Raw genomic sequence first — 21,065 nt, 5'->3', positions numbered from 1 at the left:
CACCCAGGCGAGCAAGAAATAAGAGAGTGGGGGGGCAGCCACAGAATATTATTCCCATCCTACCTCCTGCTGGATCAATTGTACCACCACAGGTACCCCCAGCTGCCCCACTCCAGCCACTTCAGGTCCCGGTGCCCGTTCCAGGCCCGGTGCCCCAGTTGCCAGTGGCAGTACCAAATGTGCCAGTAATACCGGCGGCGGCACCACTGCCACCCGTCGCGCCACCACAGGCTCCGGTGCCCCTAGGTGCGGGCCCTTCTCCCACTCCCGCGCCAGGGCCCGTGCCAATAGACCTGGCAGCTCAGGTGGCGGCTATTCTACCTTGGTTAGGGGGGGGTGCGTTGCCGGTCAATACTGCTCTGACAGCGGAGCAACAAACATTGGTGACGCAGATATTGTTGGCTAGTGGTAGGGGCGCAACGCCGCCTGCACCGGTTTCTCCCCAAACAGGTCCAGCCAATGATGGAGGCAGTGCCAAGACTGCGGAAGCAATGTTACCCAACGACAATGGGAATGGTAAGGAGATTGCCCTGCCTTTGCTGGGCGAAGGAACATTGCCCTCTAGGGGTGAGTGCTTAGCACAGCATGTGTCACAGAGTGTAAAGGAATTGATATGGGCCGACAAGTATGTGAACATGTTTTCATTGCTGATAGATAACAGGGAATGGGAATATGCAAAATCGCAGAAGGAAATGTTTTTGCCCAGTGAATGGAGAGCGAAGCTGTACAAGTTTAGGGTGGAAGAAAATCTCATCAACTGGCTGAGGGGTTTTGCAGTGTTCGGCGCAGTAATGGGCGAACGTTTTAAGGGGATGCAACCAGCCATGAACTGCTACCAAAGTAGGATAACAATGTTCCATGAGAATCATGCAGGGGATGTGTGGAAGGAATATGATGTCGCGTTCAGAAAGTCCAAAGAATTTGATAAAACTTTATCATGGGACAAGGTAGACTCTATCTCATGGCACAATCAATTCGAGAAGGGTCAGGGGGCAAGCACAAGCACAAATGCGGGTAGAGGTTATTTCCCCAGGCCGCAGCAGGCTTTTCAACAGCCCTTTCGATCAGCACCGGGAGGGGAGGCGGCCCAAAAGCAGAGAGCAAATGGAGGGGCAAAGGGGGTATGTTGGGACTTCAATAGGCGGACATGCAACAGGGCACCAGGTACCTGTAAGTTCAGGCACGCATGTAGCGTATGTGGCCACACGTCCCACCCCGAAACAACATGCCGAAATAAAACTGGGGGTGCAGGAAGCAGGGGTAGGAGGAAACCTGAATAGGAAGATCCACCCGCTAATAGCACATTCACCCATCCAGCTGTCAGCATTGATCCCCTGGTTGAATAGGTACCCGAATCACACATCTGCTAGACTATTACAAGAGGGTTTCACACATGGTTTTCGAATTCCTGCTGGGGGGTATGTCGGGAGACCACAGTGTAGGAATCAGCTATCAGTCCTTGGCAATCTGACAGTGGTGTCAACAAAAATAGCTAAAGAAGTGCGTTTGGGGAGGGTAGCAGGACCATTTCACGTCATTCCCACGCAGAATTTTGTGTGCTCTCCTCTGGGGGTGGTGCCTAAGAAAGAACTAGGGGAATTTAGGCTCATCCACAACTTATCCGCACCAAGGGGGGCATCATTGAATGATGCTATTGATGACACAATTTGCTCTGTGAAGTATGCGTCCTTCGATCAGGCAGCGGGCATGCTGAGGAGTTTGGGCGCAGGTACAATGATGGCTAAGTCAGACATTGAGTCAGCCTTTAGACTACTCCCGGTTCATCCAGAGGACCAGCACCTGCTGGGTTTCTCCTTTCAGGGAAAGTACTACGTGGATAAGTGTATGCCCATGGGTTGCTCAATTTCATGTGCTTATTTTGAACAGTTTAGCTCCTTTTTGGAATGGGCATTAAGACAGCATACGGGTCACCAATGGGTGATGCACTACCTGGATGACTTTCTTTTTCTGGGCCCGGCGGGTTCACGGGAGTGTGCGTTGGCATTGCGGGAATTTTGCGTGCTCATGCGCTCTTTCGGGGTCCCGTTGGCGCAGGGGAAGACAGTTGGACCAGTGACATGCCTGGAATTTCTAGGCATCGAACTGGATTCTGTGGAGGGGTGTTTTAGATTACCAGCAGAAAAGATCCAAAAATTCAAACAGACTCTAGGACTGTGCTTACAAGCGAAGAAGGTGAATTTAGGGCTGTTGCAGCAGACAGTGGGACAGTTGAATTTTGCGTTGAGAGTAATTCCTATGGCTCGCCCATTTTCACGCTCAATTGCACAGGCCATGAGGGGTCTTCGTGAAAAACATCACCGGACACGGCTGTCTGCTGAGGTGCGCCAGGACATGCGGATATGGATGGCATTCCTGGCGGATTTCAATGGAAGAGTGCTGTGGGGTGCACCTACGGTGTCTTCGGCGGACATTGGTTTATGGACCGATGCGGCGGGCAGTGTGGGGTTTGGTGCCATCCTTGGCAAGAAATGGGTGGCGCAGAAGTGGCCCGCCTGGTGGGAGGAGAGCGGGCTGACGGTGAACATTGGTTTCCTCGAGCTCTTCCCAATCTGGGTGGCACTGAAAGTCTGGCCCGAGGAACTGGCCAACAGATCGGTAATATTCTGGTCAGACAATATGTCAGTGGTTGAATGCATCAACCAACAAGCTGCAAGGTGTCCACTCATTTTACGCTTGATAAAAGAGATTGTATTGTGTTGCATGACAAGGAATGTACTTTTCAGAGCAAAACATGTCCCAGGCGTGTTAAACAATGCAGCTGATGCCCTTTCTCGCTTTAAGATGCAGGTGTTCAGGGATCACTTGCCGGAGTCAGAGACAGCGCCAGCCCAATTCCCGGCGATTCTCTGGCAAATTGGTGCCCCCAACTACATGACCTCGTGGCAGCCAGCCTAGCACCCAAGACCAGGACGGCATACGAAGGGGCGTTCAGGTCTTACTGTCACTTTCTGGGACAAGGCTGGGAGAGTAGTTGGACTAGGGAGGCGAGCTTCAATGAGTATTTGGGCAGCTTACACAAGGAAGGGCGCACGGTGGCAACAGCCAACAGGCACAAGGCCGCTATCTCCTTTTTCGCACGGGCACGGGGGGGCAGGGACCCTACACACAGCTTTCAGGCCCACAGGGCATTAAAAGGATGGCGGCGCATGCAGCCCCCCTCCATAGATTCCAGGAAACCCATAGGTTTTGAACGTCTGTCAGCTGTTCTCCTCGCGCTGCCGGACACATGTAGCTCTACGTCTGAGGTGGGCCTATTTAAAGCTGCTTTCTCGTTAGCCTTCTATGGGGCATTCAGGGTAGGTGAACTCGTGGCGGCCAACAAAGGTGATAAGATAGGCGGCCTTCAGCTGCAGGATATCAGCATAAGGGGCGACACTATGTGGATCAGCATCAGGAAATCTAAAACTGATCAGAACGCTAGGGGCCAAAGTTTGGCGTTACATCGGGCAAGGAACAATCCCTGCTGCCCGGTGACGCATGTGGAGGATCTAATAAGACAGCGGGCACAGGAGTGTGTGGGGTCACTGCTAATGCATGTGGATGGGACTCCTCTGACCAGGTTTCAGTTCCAGAGGGTACTAGCCATGAGCATGGCAAAAGCGGGTTATAATCACAAAGAGTTTGGGACACACTCTTTCCGGATAGGGGCAGCCACAGAAGCAACAGCTAGGGGTTTGACCACAAAGAGTGTGCAAAGAATTGGGAGATGGTCCTCAAGCGCTTATAAACGCTACGTGCGGTTGCACATGTTGTGAGAGCTGCCGCCATGTGGAGTATTGCTAATACCTGCTGTTTTTCTGGTTATTTACAGTTTCACGGGCCTGTGACGCAGGACGGAAACTACCCATGGAGCATCAAGACAACTTTACTACAGCATGGAGGGACCAGGAGGACAGACAGAAGACCGTAGTCATTTGGGTAGTGGGGCATTCATATGTCAAACGTGCTAACAAAATTTTTCTTGCAGGTTCAGGCAAACAAAGGGTGGAAAGTAGGGGGTGCAGGGTCTCCTTCCATGGCAGGGGGGGGCTCCGCCTCAATCAGTTCAGGGACTATATGTCGGACTTACTAGCGCGACATACTACACCACCCTCGGCGGTAATACTTCACTTAGGGGGAAATGATCTGGCAGGTCTGGGCAGAAGGGTCCTCCTGGAAGAAATTATATCTGCAGCGGGTTGGCTAGCAAAGCGGTTACCAGGTAGTGTTGTAGTATGGTCACAACTGATACCAAGGATGCAATGGAGGGGGGGAAACTCAGTCAGCGCGTTGAACAGCTCGTTAAAGAGGGTCAACAACAAGCTGGACAGGTTATTTAGGACTCCGGTCTTACAGACCATCCCTCACGGTTGCATTTGGGGGGAACACTTCTACCTGCGGGATGGGGTGCACTTAACAGAGGAAGGGAATGCCCTTTTTATAAGAAACATCCTGGCATGGGTGGAGGTTTTTGCAGGAAGGGTATGACCTTTCTAGAAGGGGGGAGTTCTGGGGGGGGGCCAGATAGTCGGTTAACTACCTGGCCTGTGGCGGTAAGGTCATTAATCGGTGAGCAGCATTTTAAGGTCCTTACGGGGGGGGCGGACCCATTCACGAAAGGGGCCGCCCGCGGGAGGGGCCATTTGGTCTCTCTCAGAACTTCAGGGGCAGGAGATGGTCTCCATTAATTTAAAGGGTGCGGGGGAGGGAGTCTACGCTTTCCTCAGGCTGGTAGCCACCCCTCACAACACTATGACGTCATTAAGGTGCGCGAGTGTCTGGGCCCTCCTGTTATGGTTAAATGGAGTTCGGGGAGCGCACGTGGGTGTAACGTGCCCTGGGTTGCGCATGCGCATCTTCAACGCGAGAGCGCAGCTGTAAAAGGATCTGACACCGGTTGGCGACCTTGCCGTAGGCCTTTATTAAAGTTATTAAAAAGTTATTAAAAAGTATTGGAAATATTAGAATGCAGTTTAATTTTCAGGATGATTAGATTACGTTAGGAGACACGCTGTATTAGCTATTTGTTAAGGTTAGCCCATCATACCATGTCGAAACGGATGTCAATCTAATATTCTGAAAAGTGTGCATTTTAATAATTATCAGAAATGTTTATTTGATTAAAATTTTTGATTTGTTTTTATATTTTAATAAATACGGCCAGGGGGGGGGGCCCCGTACCCCCCCTTGACTTCCAAAGACCCCCATGTGTTGACTGGTTGAATTGGGTAATTCAGTCAGTGTTCAAGGGGGGAGGTGGCCGGCAGTCCAAGACCATGATACAAGGGGGGGCCAATAGGCCCCCACGCAAGCATGGCGGGGCCCGGTCCCTCCCACAACCCGTCCCCTTCGGGGCCGCGTTCCTCGCCCCCTCGCCCCGGAGGTACTGGTGTGCTTCCGGGGCGGGGGGGCGGGGTCGCGGCAGCGAAGGGGTTAAGAGCCTGGGGAGCGCGGGAAGCGGCCTCTTTGTGCCCGCGCTCCCCAGGCTCGCTCCTCGCCCCACCGTGGGGCCGTTTAATTTTCCCCACCCTCCATCCCTTATTTAGCAGACCTTGGGGCTTGGCAAATGGTGAGTATCAGGTTTTGTCAATGTGCCGGAACATAGATGTAAGGGGGACTTGATCCAGTAGGCCTGGAATTTCCTGTGTACTGGAAGGAAGTACAGAATTTAAACGTTGGTGCAGTGCCGTGATTTTAACCAATTCTTTCCTTAGGCCCCTTTTTTCCCGCTTACAGGAGTAATTATATATGTAGATGTTATGCTTTGCTGTGTGTTAACAATTTTATCCTTAGGCCTTTTTTCCTTTTAGAATAGCATTGTCGTATTTATTATGTGTGTCTGGCGGTAAGGTCATTAATCGGTGAGCAGCATTTTAAGGTCCTTACGGGGGGGGCGGACCCATTCACGAAAGGGGCCGCCCGCGGGAGGGGCCATTTGGTCTCTCTCAGAACTTCAGGGGCAGGAGATGGTCTCCATTAATTTAAAGGGTGCGGGGGAGGGAGTCTACGCTTTCCTCAGGCTGGTAGCCACCCCTCACAACACTATGACGTCATTAAGGTGCGCGAGTGTCTGGGCCCTCCTGTTATGGTTAAATGGAGTTCGGGGAGCGCACGTGGGTGTAACGTGCCCTGGGTTGCGCATGCGCATCTTCAACGCGAGAGCGCAGCTGTAAAAGGATCTGACACCGGTTGGCGACCTTGCCGTAGGCCTTTATTAAAGTTATTAAAAAGTTATTAAAAAGTATTGGAAATATTAGAATGCAGTTTAATTTTCAGGATGATTAGATTACGTTAGGAGACACGCTGTATTAGCTATTTGTTAAGGTTAGCCCATCATACCATGTCGAAACGGATGTCAATCTAATATTCTGAAAAGTGTGCATTTTAATAATTATCAGAAATGTTTATTTGATTAAAATTTTTGATTTGTTTTTATATTTTAATAAATACGGCCAGGGGGGGGGGCCCCGTACCCCCCCTTGACTTCCAAAGACCCCCATGTGTTGACTGGTTGAATTGGGTAATTCAGTCAGTGTTCAAGGGGGGAGGTGGCCGGCAGTCCAAGACCATGCGACCAGGCGGCTGGCACACATGACCGTATCGTCAGCTAACAGCCACGTTACGCGCGCTGGTCACTTCAATAAGCAGCGTAGGCCGACATGCCTTACTTATACCAACGTTGCCCACGTTACTTCCCTACTCCATGATAAAGGAAAAATATGTGAGCATTAAAGGTGCGCGGATGTCAGTGTATTTCAGTTGTTAATTGCACGTGCAGCGGACAACAGAATAACCTAGCTGAATAAAACCATGTTTTATTGTTGCGCTTCAAACATCGCATCATAAGAGAACAATTTGAAGCAAAGCAACCGCCTGACTTCAAGTGAACTATCAAGAATGATTGCATGTACTACTTCTCCAAACTCTGTAAAACATTCACAAGTTCTTCTGACATGTTCATATCCTTCGCTACCGACAGTGTCCGGGAAACAAGCTTTTTCAGCAGCGCCTCCTGTGCTTTTCTGCAGCCTTCTGGAGGCGAAGAAGTTGGCCCTTCACTTCTCTTGCAAGGGAAGCCTTTGGCATCGGAGCAACATTCAGCGTTTCGTCCCTCTTTTGAGTCACAATGTTCCCGAGGCGCTGCACTCTGGTTCAAACTCATGTCTTTTAGGGATTCTGCTAACTCTCCCGGATGGGGCTGGAGGGATGTTGAAGCCAAACTCCTCGAGGCGCTCTCATCAAAACGACCCACCGCCTGCAGAAGGTTATCTATTTCAGTGGACAAATAGGAGCTGGTTTCAAGAAGGCAACTCCAACACTTTAAAGCCCTACAGGTAAAAAAAAAAGAAAAAAATACTTAACGCAGGGTTATCAATATATGCACAAACTACAACTCACATGGGTATAAAAAATTAGAATATTCTCACATCAGGTTTTTCACATTCCTGTTCTCTACAATGATATTGGAAAAACGCTTTCAGGTCACAACTTAAAAAATAAAATACAAATAAAAAAAGACGCCCCATCCTGGGGCTGTATTACACAAAGTGCTTCAGGGGTGCACAAGGCATATGCACCCACATTCTGCACTACCAGGGCACACTGGTACTACAGAAGAGTCAAAGGAGTGGTCATGGGGAGCACTCAGTGTGCGCCACAAGGAGGTGGTGCACAATTAGTGTTCCCTCTAAGGAGCCTCTTGGAAGTGAATAAAAGGGTAACCATGGACCAACTAAGGCATCACCCTGCAGGTGGATGCAATGCTGGCTGCAGCCACCTGATGAGGGGTCTCTGTCCACCTTTGAAATGCACACCTGCTTCTTGAAACTGCTGGTCTACTCTCCACCAATGCACTGGCTCCAGGAGGGCACAAGTTCACAGCTGCCTTTGGGGCATTACATTAACAGTAATAGTGCCCTAGTGAAAGGGGCACTGTGGTGCAGACCAGAGCAGGGCACCACAGTGCCCCCATTAGGGCCCCTGGATTGTTGCATTTTAGGCCTCTAGATCCTAAACGTTTTAGGACCATGGCCCAATTTATTGGAATGACAAACTTTGCAACCCACCTAGTGTTAATGAACATGACAGACTATTTTTTTTTTGTAACTAAAGTTTGGTTAGGCAGTGAACTGTCATTTACTGACAGCACATTTCCCATTGAAATGAGCACTTCATTTCGCATAGACATAGTTTTACTGATAAAATATATTGCACACAAATGGGGTTTCAGTGAATATTTTTTATTTGTGTATCACTGCGTAGAGTGTCTTAATTTGTTTTGATGCTATTAAATTAATTGCTTCCATCACACTTCAGAATTACAAAGTGCTTAATTTTTGCTTCCATAAGTGGTGAATGTTTATAGTTCATTTACAGGTATTTGCATTTTGTTGTGTGTTACAAAACATGACATCCTACAGCCTTTCAAATACTGTAACCCAGCAACACTGTCACATAATTAACATTTCTTTCTCTGATCATAAAGTGAAAAGAGATTGTAAACACCAATCCCCATGCTAAAAAAAACATGAGCAGCAATTTGTCAAAAGACACAGCCTAACATTTGACATCTGTCTTTGAAGCGCAGCAAATTTAACAAGCTAAATACAGAATTTATAGAAATCTATTTATTGCTTGGATTTTCACGACCCAGTAAAACTCGGATCACGACCCAGAGTTTGGGAAACACTGCTCATAGATGCCACTGCTCCATGGAATATAAACTTTGTGCCATATCAGCAAGATATATGGACGTCGTAATTCTTCAAAAACAACCGAGACAATTTTAACCTTCAATAGAAGCCAAAGCAGTTTGCATTTTGATGATATTATCAAACTTAAGTCATGGGTCACTGCTATCAGCCTAGCTGCGGCACAAACCGCTATCTGATGAGGGGTCAATAGTTTTTCCAAGACCAGTCAGCGCAGCATTTCTAGTTTTCAACTGAGACAAAAACACAGATGTTCGTGTCAATAGGAGATAACAGACAGTCTCAAAGGGACAAAAAAGCAGTCCTAGACACCAGGCCCCTTGTTACAGAGAGTGCCCTGGGGCGCAATGGGTGTTTGAGCCTGTTCCTTCCTATGCTTTGGTATTACTAAAAGGAGCTGCAGATGCTTCTGTAGCCCATTCTATAAAATGTAACTGTGGCGGTGCTCATCATGATGGGGTGTTCCTTCTGCTGCATGGGTTCTGGCTTTATGCAAATGAGGGAATACTTTGCACCCACACCGTATTACAGATGCAGAGACAAAATACCTGTAGGGAGGGAAATTATTGTTTGCACACACTGTTCCCGTGGGTGCCCCCTGGCAGGAGGGGTATAGGAGTACCATAGACCAACCCTTTGCCCCGAGCACTACCCTGCAGGTGGGTCCATTACACACTACACCTGCCTATAGGAAATGCCTATAACTTCAAAGAGATGCCCGTCTGCCTCTGATGAAAGAGGGAGCTGTATTTTCCACCTGCGGCCGCATCTTTCACTAATGCACGTTTCTCAGGGCAGGTTTGAGTTTGTGCCTCAAATTTTTGAAAGGTCTTAAAACCTGGCACTTCACTTCCTAATCTTTAAAGGTTTGTTTAAGACTTTCTGCTTACTCTGAATGGTAGATTTGCTTAGTGAGCTTTACAAATTTCCATAAAAGAATGAATAAAAAAAGATGCTTACCCCCAGCTTACTACTGCTTTCCCCTTCTATGGAGGAAAGCCGGAGTATTCTGATCTTGGGGTCTACTGGCACCTAGAGACCGTACCAACCCTTGAAATTTCTTTAAACAAGAGACAGAGGGTGGATTGGCTTGGGTGCAGTCTAGCACATTTTCTTACCTAGAATTCCCTGCAAAGTATGGGTCAAAAACACAATTTTCCCAATATCGGACAGAAAACTCTATCACTTGCAGCCAATAGCAAAAGTCTCAGGATCCAGAATTCCCATAACTCCTGAGAAACACGGTACCCCCACATGTGTGGGTTGGCCCAAGACATGTGACAGTAATGGACCAAAACTGTACCCATGAGAGGACTCCATTGATTTAATTGGTCCAAGTTTTAACAGGTCACCATCCAGTACAATAGGCTGACCCACAAAAGTGGGATATATTTTGTATGTGGAGAAATGTGAGAACAGTGGGCGATAGAACGCATGTCGATCCCTGCAGATTCTGGAACTTTTTCGTTAAGAAAAGTGAGAAACATCCATTATTTGGTTCCAGTGTATTATTGGTAAGAAAAAGGGTGGAATCCATATAGGAAGCACTACATAGGACCCCCAACAGGTGTTTGTATTTCAGAAATACGTGGGGTTGGTAGGTTTCCTTTGGTGCTGGCCAACCCTCGGCCCAAATGCCACAGGTACCCACAATCAAACGTGTTTACCCCCCTGCCACCCATCTCTACGCTGGACATTTCTGACTGCCCCCTTCTGCTCAGGATGTTGTCTAAGCTGCAGGACCAGAGCCCTGCCACCCAGGAGTGGGGCTATGACATCTGTGCTGCCAAGTGTTACCCCCTTCATCAACTGTATAGTAGATCCCGTTACCATGGGGGCATCCCAAAAGCCATAACCGTATGCCCCATGTGAGTGGCTGGCTACAATGGGATTTTAAAATATACTGTAAGATTTGGAGATCCTGGGATTCAAGGGTCTTCTGCGAGATTAGAGGATGTACCGCAGAATTAGAGGTTCACGTGTTCCATCTTCAGTCAAGATTATCTTCCAGCCAGGCATCAAGAAGTTTTCTGTTTGCCCGATTTTCTTCTGCAGGGTCACCTCAAAGACTTTCCTTGTATTCTTAGAGTTATTCCACTTTTCCCAGCAATGTCTTCAGACGTTATAGTTGGATATATTACGTTTGGGTTGTGGCTCTGATAAGCACCTAAATTGTCCTCTGCACCACCTTACTAGGAATAGGTCACACTCTCAAAGTTGTGCTGTAAAAGTGGTCTCTTGGGCCCTCGCAGTGTTATATGCGTGTCCTGTGTGAACCTTTGATTGGGACGAGTGTCTCAAACTATGGAACGTTCGCTAATGCTATAGGACATAGGAACAAGACCAGTCTCATAAATATTCTTTCGAGTCCAACAAGTTTTTTACCCAGTACATCTTTATTCGTTTTTTATATAGGTATAGTTGTAGAAAACTAACATGTCTTGTACAGTTCCATGCATATCTCCATCAGTTATGTGTGCAAACACATTTATGCATTGAGTATTTTAAACCTATTATTCAGACGTCGATATTTACATTGCTAATCCATACAAAATGTTTAGATCATCAATTTTTTTAACTTTTTAATCACAGGGTCATGTAGTTATTAAAACAATATATTCTAGTACCTTACCTGGGCTGTGCATAAATTACATGTGGATTACATGAAAACAAAACACAATCATATGTTTCGACAGTCCTTTTTGTTCTCGGCAACATAAATCTAGGTTTGAGAAGATTTTGTGAAATGGTAAAGGAAGGAGAGTATCAGCACATGATGGAAGAAGTGTCCCACTTGCACAGGCAGTTTCAATCCTTCATGATGTGCCTTCTAGTCGATAATATGCACCTCCTAGTCATTCTCAGAGTTAAGCTCCTGCTCATGGAGTTCTGTTATAAGATTTACCTTCTAGAGACGTCATAAACCAATGCCAGATCCCTTATGGTGGGGGTCTGCCCCCTCCTCCGTAATGTACACCAGGTGTCTATTTGAGCAAAACCCAGTTTATCAAATTTCATAGCCAGGCACACTCTAGCTAGGATAAATGCCAAATATATGTGAACTTCTTTACATATTTGTTCTGGGCAGAAAATCTGACAGACTTATTATAAGTATTTTTCCAGTTAGCTTAGCCGCCTTCATCACAATATCCCAGAATATTGTGATATCTGACCATATTATGTGATGAAAATCAGCTTCTCTACAGCTGCATTTGGGACAGGTCGTCTCTGTACCTGAAAACATTTGTTTTATACGTCTAGGAATAAGATACGTTTGTTATAAGCAATTAAACTTGATATATTTGTATCTGATATTCCTCAACACCTTTGTAACTTGTTTAAAGAGGCTTTTCACCGGTTATCCTTTCCTGGCCCACAACTGTCACCCATCTCGCTTTGAGAGGTAAATACATGGTTAAATTATGTGCCAATAGCATAGTAAGTGCCGTATTACCATTACAATGAGTTAGTGGTAAACATAAGGTCTCTGTGGTCGGCGCTTCGGCTTGGTTCAGCATCCCAATGAGTCAGTAGTAAATGTAATGTCTCTGTGGTTTGTTTTGAGTCTAACAAGTTAAAGGTACTGTACTAGGAATGTGTATCATAGTGCATCAGCTACTTTATTTAATCTTATGTATGTCTCATTCCCTGTATAGATTACCATTCATGCAAATGAAAAAACGACATGTATTTTATGTTTTTGTAAGTCCCGAGAGTAACACCAGTCTTGTGTTCAGTTAAAAAAAAACACTCATAAGGGACAGCAGAATATCTGAAAAAATGGTGACTAAAAACAATCGATATCTCTTGTGTTCCTTTTCCCATACCTCTATCTCCCTTACACCCCCTCTTCACCACAAGTTCAGAGCATAGTCTTGGACTTGAACCAACCATACACCACCGATCTGCCTCCCTCCTTCTTGTAGAACCCCCGGATCCACCAAGGCAACAGTGGAAGACGCTCCTTCTCACACCTAGCAGCCAAAGCTTGGAACGATTTTCCCCTACACCTCAGGACCGTCTCATCGCTCCGAGAATTCAGAAAAGGACTCAAGACCTAGCTGTTCAAATGAACAAGATCACCACGCAGCAGTTATCAACTCCAGCACCTTGATACCCTCTCCACTGTCAATAGGGAAGAAGACTGGTGGGTTCCGCGTTGTTCATGAAGCAACATTCGGATCTAGAGGTTAGTGGTGATTCAAGTCGAACATCTTCCAAAAAAATGAAATTCAAGGAAAAGAATTGCAGTCATCACGGGCGACAGGCTGTCGTTTTTATTTGGAGCAGCATGGGAACACTGAGAGGCAGCACTTTTGTCAATCCCTGCAGACTGCAGGACTTTCCGTCTCAGAAATGTGAGAAAAAGCTGTTTTTTAGCCAAAGTTTGAGGTTAGCAAGACATTCGGGGTAAGACAGTGTGGTGGGATCCAAGTAAGCCACATCAACCTGGACTCCCCCAAGTGTCAAGTTTTCAGAAAAGTCTGGGGTTGGCACATTTCACTTTCTTGCATAACATGTTTACCAATTTTTAAAAAACGAAATATCCACAAACATTTGTTACCTCCAGAGGGGAAAAACAGGATGCAAATTTGCCCTGGATATCTTTAGTGGAAAAAAGTTATCAAGGCTTAAATGTGAACTACCTCAAATATCAAAAAAGAGCTTGGCACTTGGTGGGGATTGGCACTTATGAGGCGATGAGAAGCCTCATTACTTATGGATTTCACAGGGTTAAATCCTTTCTGTCCCACAAAGGGCAGCAAAGCTCGCTTATTTCACCTACTATGTTAATATATTTTCAACTAGACTGGTTCATAAACAGAGGAATTTTCCTTGAATGTAAACGGAAGTTACATTTACATTATTATTCTTTGTTACATTAAACGAAATACTCACCACAGACATCCTTTAAGTGTTCCACTGGCCATCAAGACAGCCAAGCCTTCCCTGTAGCCTTCATTAAAGCCCTGCTGAAGTGAGTTCGCTTTCCCAGCATCTACTCCATCACGATAACCTTCCTATGTAAATAATAATGATTACATACTCTTGATTAATAATGAATCAACAGAACACCATAAAAGCAAACGATTGACCTCTGTCCTCAAAACAACTGTAAAAATGCAACGTCCTCACAGGTCATCTCTTCTAAAACACCCTCATAAAATGGCACTGCATTTGAAAATCAAACTGTCGAACAAAAATATTGCATGATAAATGGAGCACGCAGACTCGGCTATCTTACTGCACTTCTACCGAGGCATTTCGCTGGAGTGGAAGGACGCAAGTGTATTCGCCTTTTGTTTGACAGTTACCACGAGCCTTTTTACTTCAAGGGAGACGCATAGAATTTTTAATTGGTGCCGGGCAAATACTGTGAAGGTTAACATACTACTTTTCTAATAGATGGCTTGGAAATAGGTAAAGATTTAAGGGATAATCATGGGTTTCCATGGGCTAGCCAAGCCCCTAAAGTGTAAGGGTGCTTTAGTCCGCTTTCAACTCGACTACCTCCATTTTCACCCACTTAAAAAAAAAATTCAAACAGAGATGTTCAGCTTAATTGGTTGCATTAGTTTGGCAAGGACTTTAACTTACTCCTCAAGATACAGTTCTCTTTATTCCATGTAAAGTGCTAAACTTTGGTCATTCACAGGATACTGACCACTCCAACAGATTGGATAAAATGCTTAACAGTTATTTCAAAATATGCAACTACAATTGTCCCTATGTGACACTCATTCCATGTGGTGGTATTACAGGAGACCTGGGCATTCGAGTCTGTGCCAATGGAGGGCTTCTCCAATTTGTTTACCCCAGCAACTAAAGCTCTAAAATATTGGCACCGGATACAGAGTCTCGCACTCTATCAGCAACCAATTAAACAGAAGGCAAAGAGCTAGAGGGCAATGAGGAGGGTCTGCAAATTATGGAGCCGGCCCTGAAAAAATCTGCTGGTCTTCACATCACTATCGTAATAGTGAACATTTATATCCACCCCAGTAAAAAAAAGTGAAACTAGGTGGCTCTCAGCATCTCTGGCTGAAAAGCTTACGAGTTAAAAAGTGAGCAAGCCGACATCGATCTCATAATCTCGGGCGACATTAACATGTGCCACAAGGGGGCCGCAGCTTCAAATGAATGCTTGCCAGCACAGGATCGATACTAGGGTATACCACACCAAGAAAAATCACATAGCACAAAAATGACAACAAAGGCCAGGAGTTCCTAGGGAATCTGGAGCACCTTGGACTTTGAGTCTTGAAAGGTTGCTTAACCAGCAATAAACCACCAGGGCTTTCGTATCACTCCAAAGCAGGAGCAACCCTAATAGACTACACCCTGTTGTGTCTACCTCTAATGCAACACGTAATCTCCTTTGGCCTTGGGGAGAAGATTGACAGTGACCATCACTCTCAGGAGAAAGTTCTATCAATCTCCCCAGGAGAATACGAACCCTTAGCCAAGCAGGCAACATTATCCTACACAATCAGCAACATGAGCATCTGATCTACACCTACCTATCTGCCACACCTTGTCCACAGTGCCAAGGAAATACTGCATATAGGAAATGTAACACAGGATTCTCTGACCAACTGGAAACACTTCACATCTAAATTTGCTGGTCTGTTTGAAACATCAGTAACAGCTCAAAGGAACGGCCACGGGCTAAAGGACCCCACACTAAGTACCTGGAAGAAGAACCACCTTATCACGGAAATAACATGACGAGTAAACCAACTCTGGAGGGCTCAGAGGACTTCCTCTGAAGAAAGCAAAAAAAAGATCTAAAAACAGCAGAAGTAGGATCTCTTGAGAGCTAGGAACGATGTGTTCTCTGCAGAATTGCTATGCGACAAAGATAAACAACTCTACCAGTTTCTGGTAGACTCAACAGCAACTCCTCTCCGAAGCTACACAGGTTCACTTTTAAACTGGGCCCTTCAATACGATGGGCACAGCTCACTCTAAGAGTAACTCACAGTCACCCATAGAATCAGAGGAGAAACACTGAGGCAAAAGATTGATTGCGATCCATACACACACTGCAGACTGGGTTAAAGTATGTGCACGGTCAAGCCAGGATAAGGAGCAACACACAGGGGCAAACAGCTCAGTAGGCCCCAGCACAATCACATCATCCAGGATGACAAGGGGGGCGTGGCTTGGCAAGCCACGATGGCGGCTGTGTCCTGCTGAGGCTCCGCGATCGGGCTAGCATCTTGCCCACTTCCTGAGATCGCTGGGAGCCTCAGCCTACAGCAACTATTCCACTGAGGCTTACCTGCGATGGGCGTCCTCTGATTAAGCTGCGGGAGCTGCGGACGAGCGTCTGACACCGTCCTGTCCCTCATCGACATCGGAGCCGAGCGCCGAATATTCAAGATGGCGGGCGCGGCTCCTTCTACCTGCGGTGGGCGCCTCTGAGTGCCTATCCCCGAGGCGACGGCCCTTGGCGGAGAAGACGACTAGCGGCCCCAGAACCCCAGCGAGGAGCGGGGTAACCGACTCACGGGCTCTTGAGCCAAGCCGGGCTATCTATTGCGGTGACAGTCCGGTACACAAGATGGCGGCCGCCATCCCGGCGATCCACAACATCGGCGCTCCTGCGCCTAGGAGCCTAACCCCAGCACTGATCAGCCCACTACCACGGACTAAGGGACGCCAGTGAGGGTACCGCCTATGTGACGCTGGGTCCTTCGGACGGCCTCGATCCCACCTGGAGGCGGTGAGTGCCGACCCCTCCCCCCCCCCCCTCTTCCTCCCGTGAATCTCGGTGCCGGTGACCCGGCGGCCTCCTATCCCCTCTGGGGCCAGCCGAGGGGTCGCGGACGGCGTCGGCCCTTGTTCAAAGGGGGGGGGGGAGCCAGAACGCTCCTTTCACATTGTGTGGCCCGGTGGACCCGGGTGCCTGACCCTAAGATGGCGCCCGCGGGGACCGAGGCGCCGTGATCGACGTGGGCTCCACTCTGCAGAAACGGTGCTCCACTGACCCCGAGGCGACAGCACACCACACCGGGGCAGCTCATCAACCCCCCCCCCCTCCTCCCCGGGCCCTGGTCGCCGGCTCCTCGGCCCCCGGGGTCGCCTGAGGGGGCGGGGATCGACCTCACTGACAGGCACCCCTCCGGAGAAGCCTGGACTGCGGGAACAGTGCCCTTCTGCTGTGCATTTCCAGACGCCTGGGCTGTCGCCCCCTTGATGCCGCAAGTTACTCTGGCGGAGGTCCCCCAGAAGGTAGGAGGACAGTGACCGCCCCGTGGCCAAGAGAGACTGGGAGCCCGACCTGCACCGAGCTGCTGCCCGCCCGGATACACAGGGGAGAGGTGGCTTACTGATTGCGGGGTGCACGGAGGGCCGGGCCCTCCCCATCTCTGACTGCACTCATGGGGAAAACGAGGCCCACGCAGATGACGACTGTCCCCGAGACGGCCCCCGAGAGGATGCCACAAACAAGGACATGGACGAAAGCCAACGCGTCGCAAACCGACCCCACACTGTCGGCAAAATTGGATCAGGTGTTGGCGGAAATCGAATTGTCCCGCCTCTCAATGGAGGAGAGATTGGGCGTCCTGACAACGGACATCAGTTTGATTCGCGACGACCACCGCAAGCTGGCGGACAGAGTGAAAGACGGAGAACGGATTGTGACCGAGCTGCAACCTGCGGTGAAAACACAGGAGGCGGAACTGAAGGAGGTCCTGCTCCGCGTGGCGGCCCTCGAGGAACGCACAGTGGACCTGGAAGGGCGCTCGAGACGCTGTAACATCCGCGTCCTGGGCTTGCCGGAAGGAATTGAGAACTCGGACCCTCTAACATACATGGAGCTCTGGACCAAATCTTTCACACCGGAGGCGGAAAGGTCGGCATATTTTTCCATTGAAAGAGCTCATAGGGTCCCGGCCCGGGCGCCCAAGCCGGGCCTCCCTCCGCGACCCATGTTGGCTAAATTCTTGCACTTCCGAGACCGCGATGCGGTGCTTCGTGCGGCCCGGACGGCGGGCCCCCTACAAGTGGAAGACCAGCACGTTATGGTGTTCCCGGACTATGCCCGAGAGATCCAACACCAGCGTTCCACCTACCTAGACGTCAAGAGGCGCCGCCGCGCAAATGATCTTCAATATTCCCTGCTGTTCCCGGCCCGCCTGAAAGTACTGCACAAGGGGAAAGCCCTCTTTTTCAACACGGCGGAGGAAGCACAGGATTGGACTGAGTTTCACTGCCCAATAATCCCTAAACCTGGACCCCAGAGAGCACGCAACAACGACTTCAGACGCCCCAGACGCCGAGGTGTGAGCCGTACTCGATCAGGCCGCCCCAAAAGCCAATCATCATTCCCCACGGGCTCACGCAAATCATGCAAGAGCGACGAGAAGCCTTACGAGCGGTGACCGGACTGCACACGTCACCCATAGCGTCGGATTTGGAAGGTCGACCGCACCTGTTCACCCCTGAGAAGGACCGGAACAGTGACGGAACAATGTCGGGGATTGGACCAATCTCCTCCCCCCTTGTTACGATGCATGCCTTGGACGCTACCCTGGCCAACCAACCTGGCACCTCTTCATGATGAAAGAACTTTTCACTGTTATATCCTTTTCATGGTGGCCTATTGTATTGCGCGACGTCTAGGAGCCTAGACTGCTTTGTCTAATAATTGTGAGCGCTTGCGAGCGATAGACGCTTATCCTGCCAGAGCCCGATCCGCGCACAGGCCCAGCAGCGACACACGCTGCCACCCCCGCAGATATCCGTTGTATTTCTCCCCTAGTGGGACACTAGTTTGGATATGCCACCTCCGGTGAGATATCCTCAGTATTGGGACTGTTTCCCACCCAAAGTTCTATTTGTTGTTAATTCCCTAAGTCCCTCCCCCATGATTGTGGAAGCTTGGCGCACTAGGAGTACACGTGACACATACACACTGGCGGCCGTCGGGGGCTACAGGGGGGTCCCTCTCCCACTCACGACACCGTACGAATGGCAGACTCACGCTCAGACATTAATGTCCTTACACTGAACGTGCGAGGCCTACACACGCCCAGCAAACGCTACTCTGTTTACTCATACATTAGGCGTATGTCAGCCAGTATTGCGCTCCTGCAAGAGACGCACATGAACACTACCGAACTCTCTCGCTTGCAGGTCAAATGGCGAGGGACCTTCTGTGCCACTCACTACTCAGCGTTTGCGCGCGGCGCGTTAATTTTGGTCAGGCCAGGTACTCCCTTCCGAGAGCTCCGACGGGTGATAGATAGAGAGGGCAGATATGCGCTTCTAGAGGGAATACTTGATGGACAGGTTATACTCCTTGGTAGTATTTACGCCCCCAATACGGATCAGGATAAATTTTGGGACCACCTCACGGGCGTTTTGGCCCAGTTCACTACAGTTCCGTGGATATTGGGAGGTGACTTCAATTGCACGCTGGACCCCACCCTGGACCGCTCACATCCTCCCCCCGCACACTCCCCGGCTCCCCGACAGGCAGAACTCTTCAGGGCATGGACCACGCACTGGGCACTCACTGACGCATGGCGACACCTACACCCACTGGCTCGCATTTACTCCTTCCACTCGATTCCACATAACCTCAGGGTCCGCCTGGACCGTTTCCTCTGCTCTGCACCAATCCTCCCTAAGATCACTTCCACGGATTACCTGGGTCGGATCCTCTCGGATCATGACGCTCACATCATTCGTCTAACCTGGCGCCCCCCGCACCCACCTGTCCCCACCTGGCGCCTCCCTAGGGACTGCCTTTCAGATCCGGTATTCAGAGACACACACGAAACCAGTATCCGCGACTACTTTACGCACAACACAAACACGGCATCGTCGGTACTGGTGGAATGGGACGCGTTTTAAGGTGGTGGCACGGGGAGAGTGCATCAAGCAGGTGGTGGGAGTCCGCCGCACCTTGGAACGGACGCTCCAAGCCTCAGAACAATCTCTGGCCGCACTCACTAAACGGCCAGATGACTCGGAGGAGCACGCCGTGCTCACGGCCAAGGCTAAGACGGAGTATCAGACTGCCTGCGCTGACCTCCGAAGATACAATTTTAGGGCTTACGCCTCTAGGGTACATAAGGACAGAGACAAAACTGGAGCGCTACTAGCCTGGATGGCGAGGCAGGATACCGAAATCAAGCCGATCACGGATATTGTCGATCCAGACGGTGTACTGGTGCGCTCGCAGGCCGAGATCCTCCTAGCGTTCCAGCGACACTATACGCAAGTGTACGGGACCCCGGCCCAATACTCCCCATTCTCTGTGGATCGTTTTTTGGACCCACTGACGCTGCCCGCAATCTCGGATGTAGACAAGCGCGCCCTTGACGCCAGGATAAAACCCCCTGACATCACTCAGGCAATTCGTGCCATGTCCCGGAATAAAGCGCCGGGACTGGACGGCTTCCCGCTGGAGTACTACTCGACATTTTCGCCCCTAGTGGTCCCCCATTTATCACGGGTGTTCGAGGCGTCTCTTCATCTAGGGAGGTTACCCCAGTCACTGCGGGAATCCGTGATTGTCACCTTTCCCAAACCCCACAGAGACCCACTCCACATGGGGTCGTATCGCCCCATCACGCTCCTGTCGGCCGACTGTAAAATCCTGGGGAAAATTCTGGCTGATCGTTATGCGCAGGTCATACGCCCGCTGGTCCACCCCGACCAATGCGGCTTTGTTCCGGGGAAGAACACCTCCCAGAACCTCCGCCGAATCTTCCACGTTCAAGACCAGATACGTGACAGATTTCCCCGCGCCGCCTGCCTCATTATGGACCTGGAGAAGGCGTTTGACACCCTCACCTGGCCCTATCTCTTCTCAGTCTTGCAGCGCCTAAATATCGGCCCGACGCTCATAGCGTACACACGCCTCTTGTATACCGACTTGACCACGCGGATACGTATCGGGAAACGTATATCACCAGCGTTCGCAGTTCGGCGAGGCACAAGACAAGGGTGCCCCCTGTCGCCTCTCTTATTCGCGCTAGCAGTCGAACCGCTGGCGATTCGGCTTCGCCGGGAAGGTGTGGAATGGGGCATCCCACTTGCGGACAGCACGCATTGCGTATCCATGTATGCGGATGATCTTCTCATATACGTCCGAGACATCGAAACGGACATGACCCCTATAGGGACGACGCTGGCGGACTTCGCAGAGGCCTCGGGACTACAGGTGAACTGGGACAAGTCCACAGTTTACCCCTTACACCCGAACCTGCCCCCCCGGGAAGTCGGGCTCGGAGCGCATACCCTCTCATGGTCCGCGGAAGCCCCCCGTTACCTTGGTGTCCGCTTGTACCATTCCCCAGCTGACCTTTTCGAGGGGAATCACCGCAGGGCACT

At 49.5% G+C, this 21,065-nt stretch overlaps 1 protein-coding gene across 1 annotated transcript in view; it reads right to left on the bottom strand.

Annotated features, from left to right (window-relative positions):
- Positions 1-6,799: 6,799 nt before the first annotated feature.
- YAE1 (YAE1 maturation factor of ABCE1) overlaps positions 6,800-21,065 on the bottom strand; it is a 177,254-nt gene continuing 162,988 nt past the window's right edge. Inside the window, exons 3-4 of the mRNA XM_078688205.1 lie at positions 13,611-13,732; positions 6,800-7,328 (exon numbers count right to left, since the gene is read on the bottom strand). Of these exons, the coding sequence (XP_078544331.1) occupies positions 6,911-7,328; positions 13,611-13,732 (540 nt within the window). The 3' untranslated portion in view covers positions 6,800-6,910. The remainder of the gene's footprint in view (positions 7,329-13,610; positions 13,733-21,065) is intronic.

The sequence above is a fragment of the Lissotriton helveticus genome, chromosome 4_1 (genome assembly GCF_964261635.1).
Source record: "Lissotriton helveticus chromosome 4_1, aLisHel1.1, whole genome shotgun sequence".
Lineage (NCBI taxonomy): Eukaryota > Metazoa > Chordata > Amphibia > Caudata > Salamandridae > Lissotriton > Lissotriton helveticus.
The sequence above is the reverse complement of the archived record's forward strand: the minus strand, read 5'-3'. Positions and strand labels throughout refer to the sequence as shown.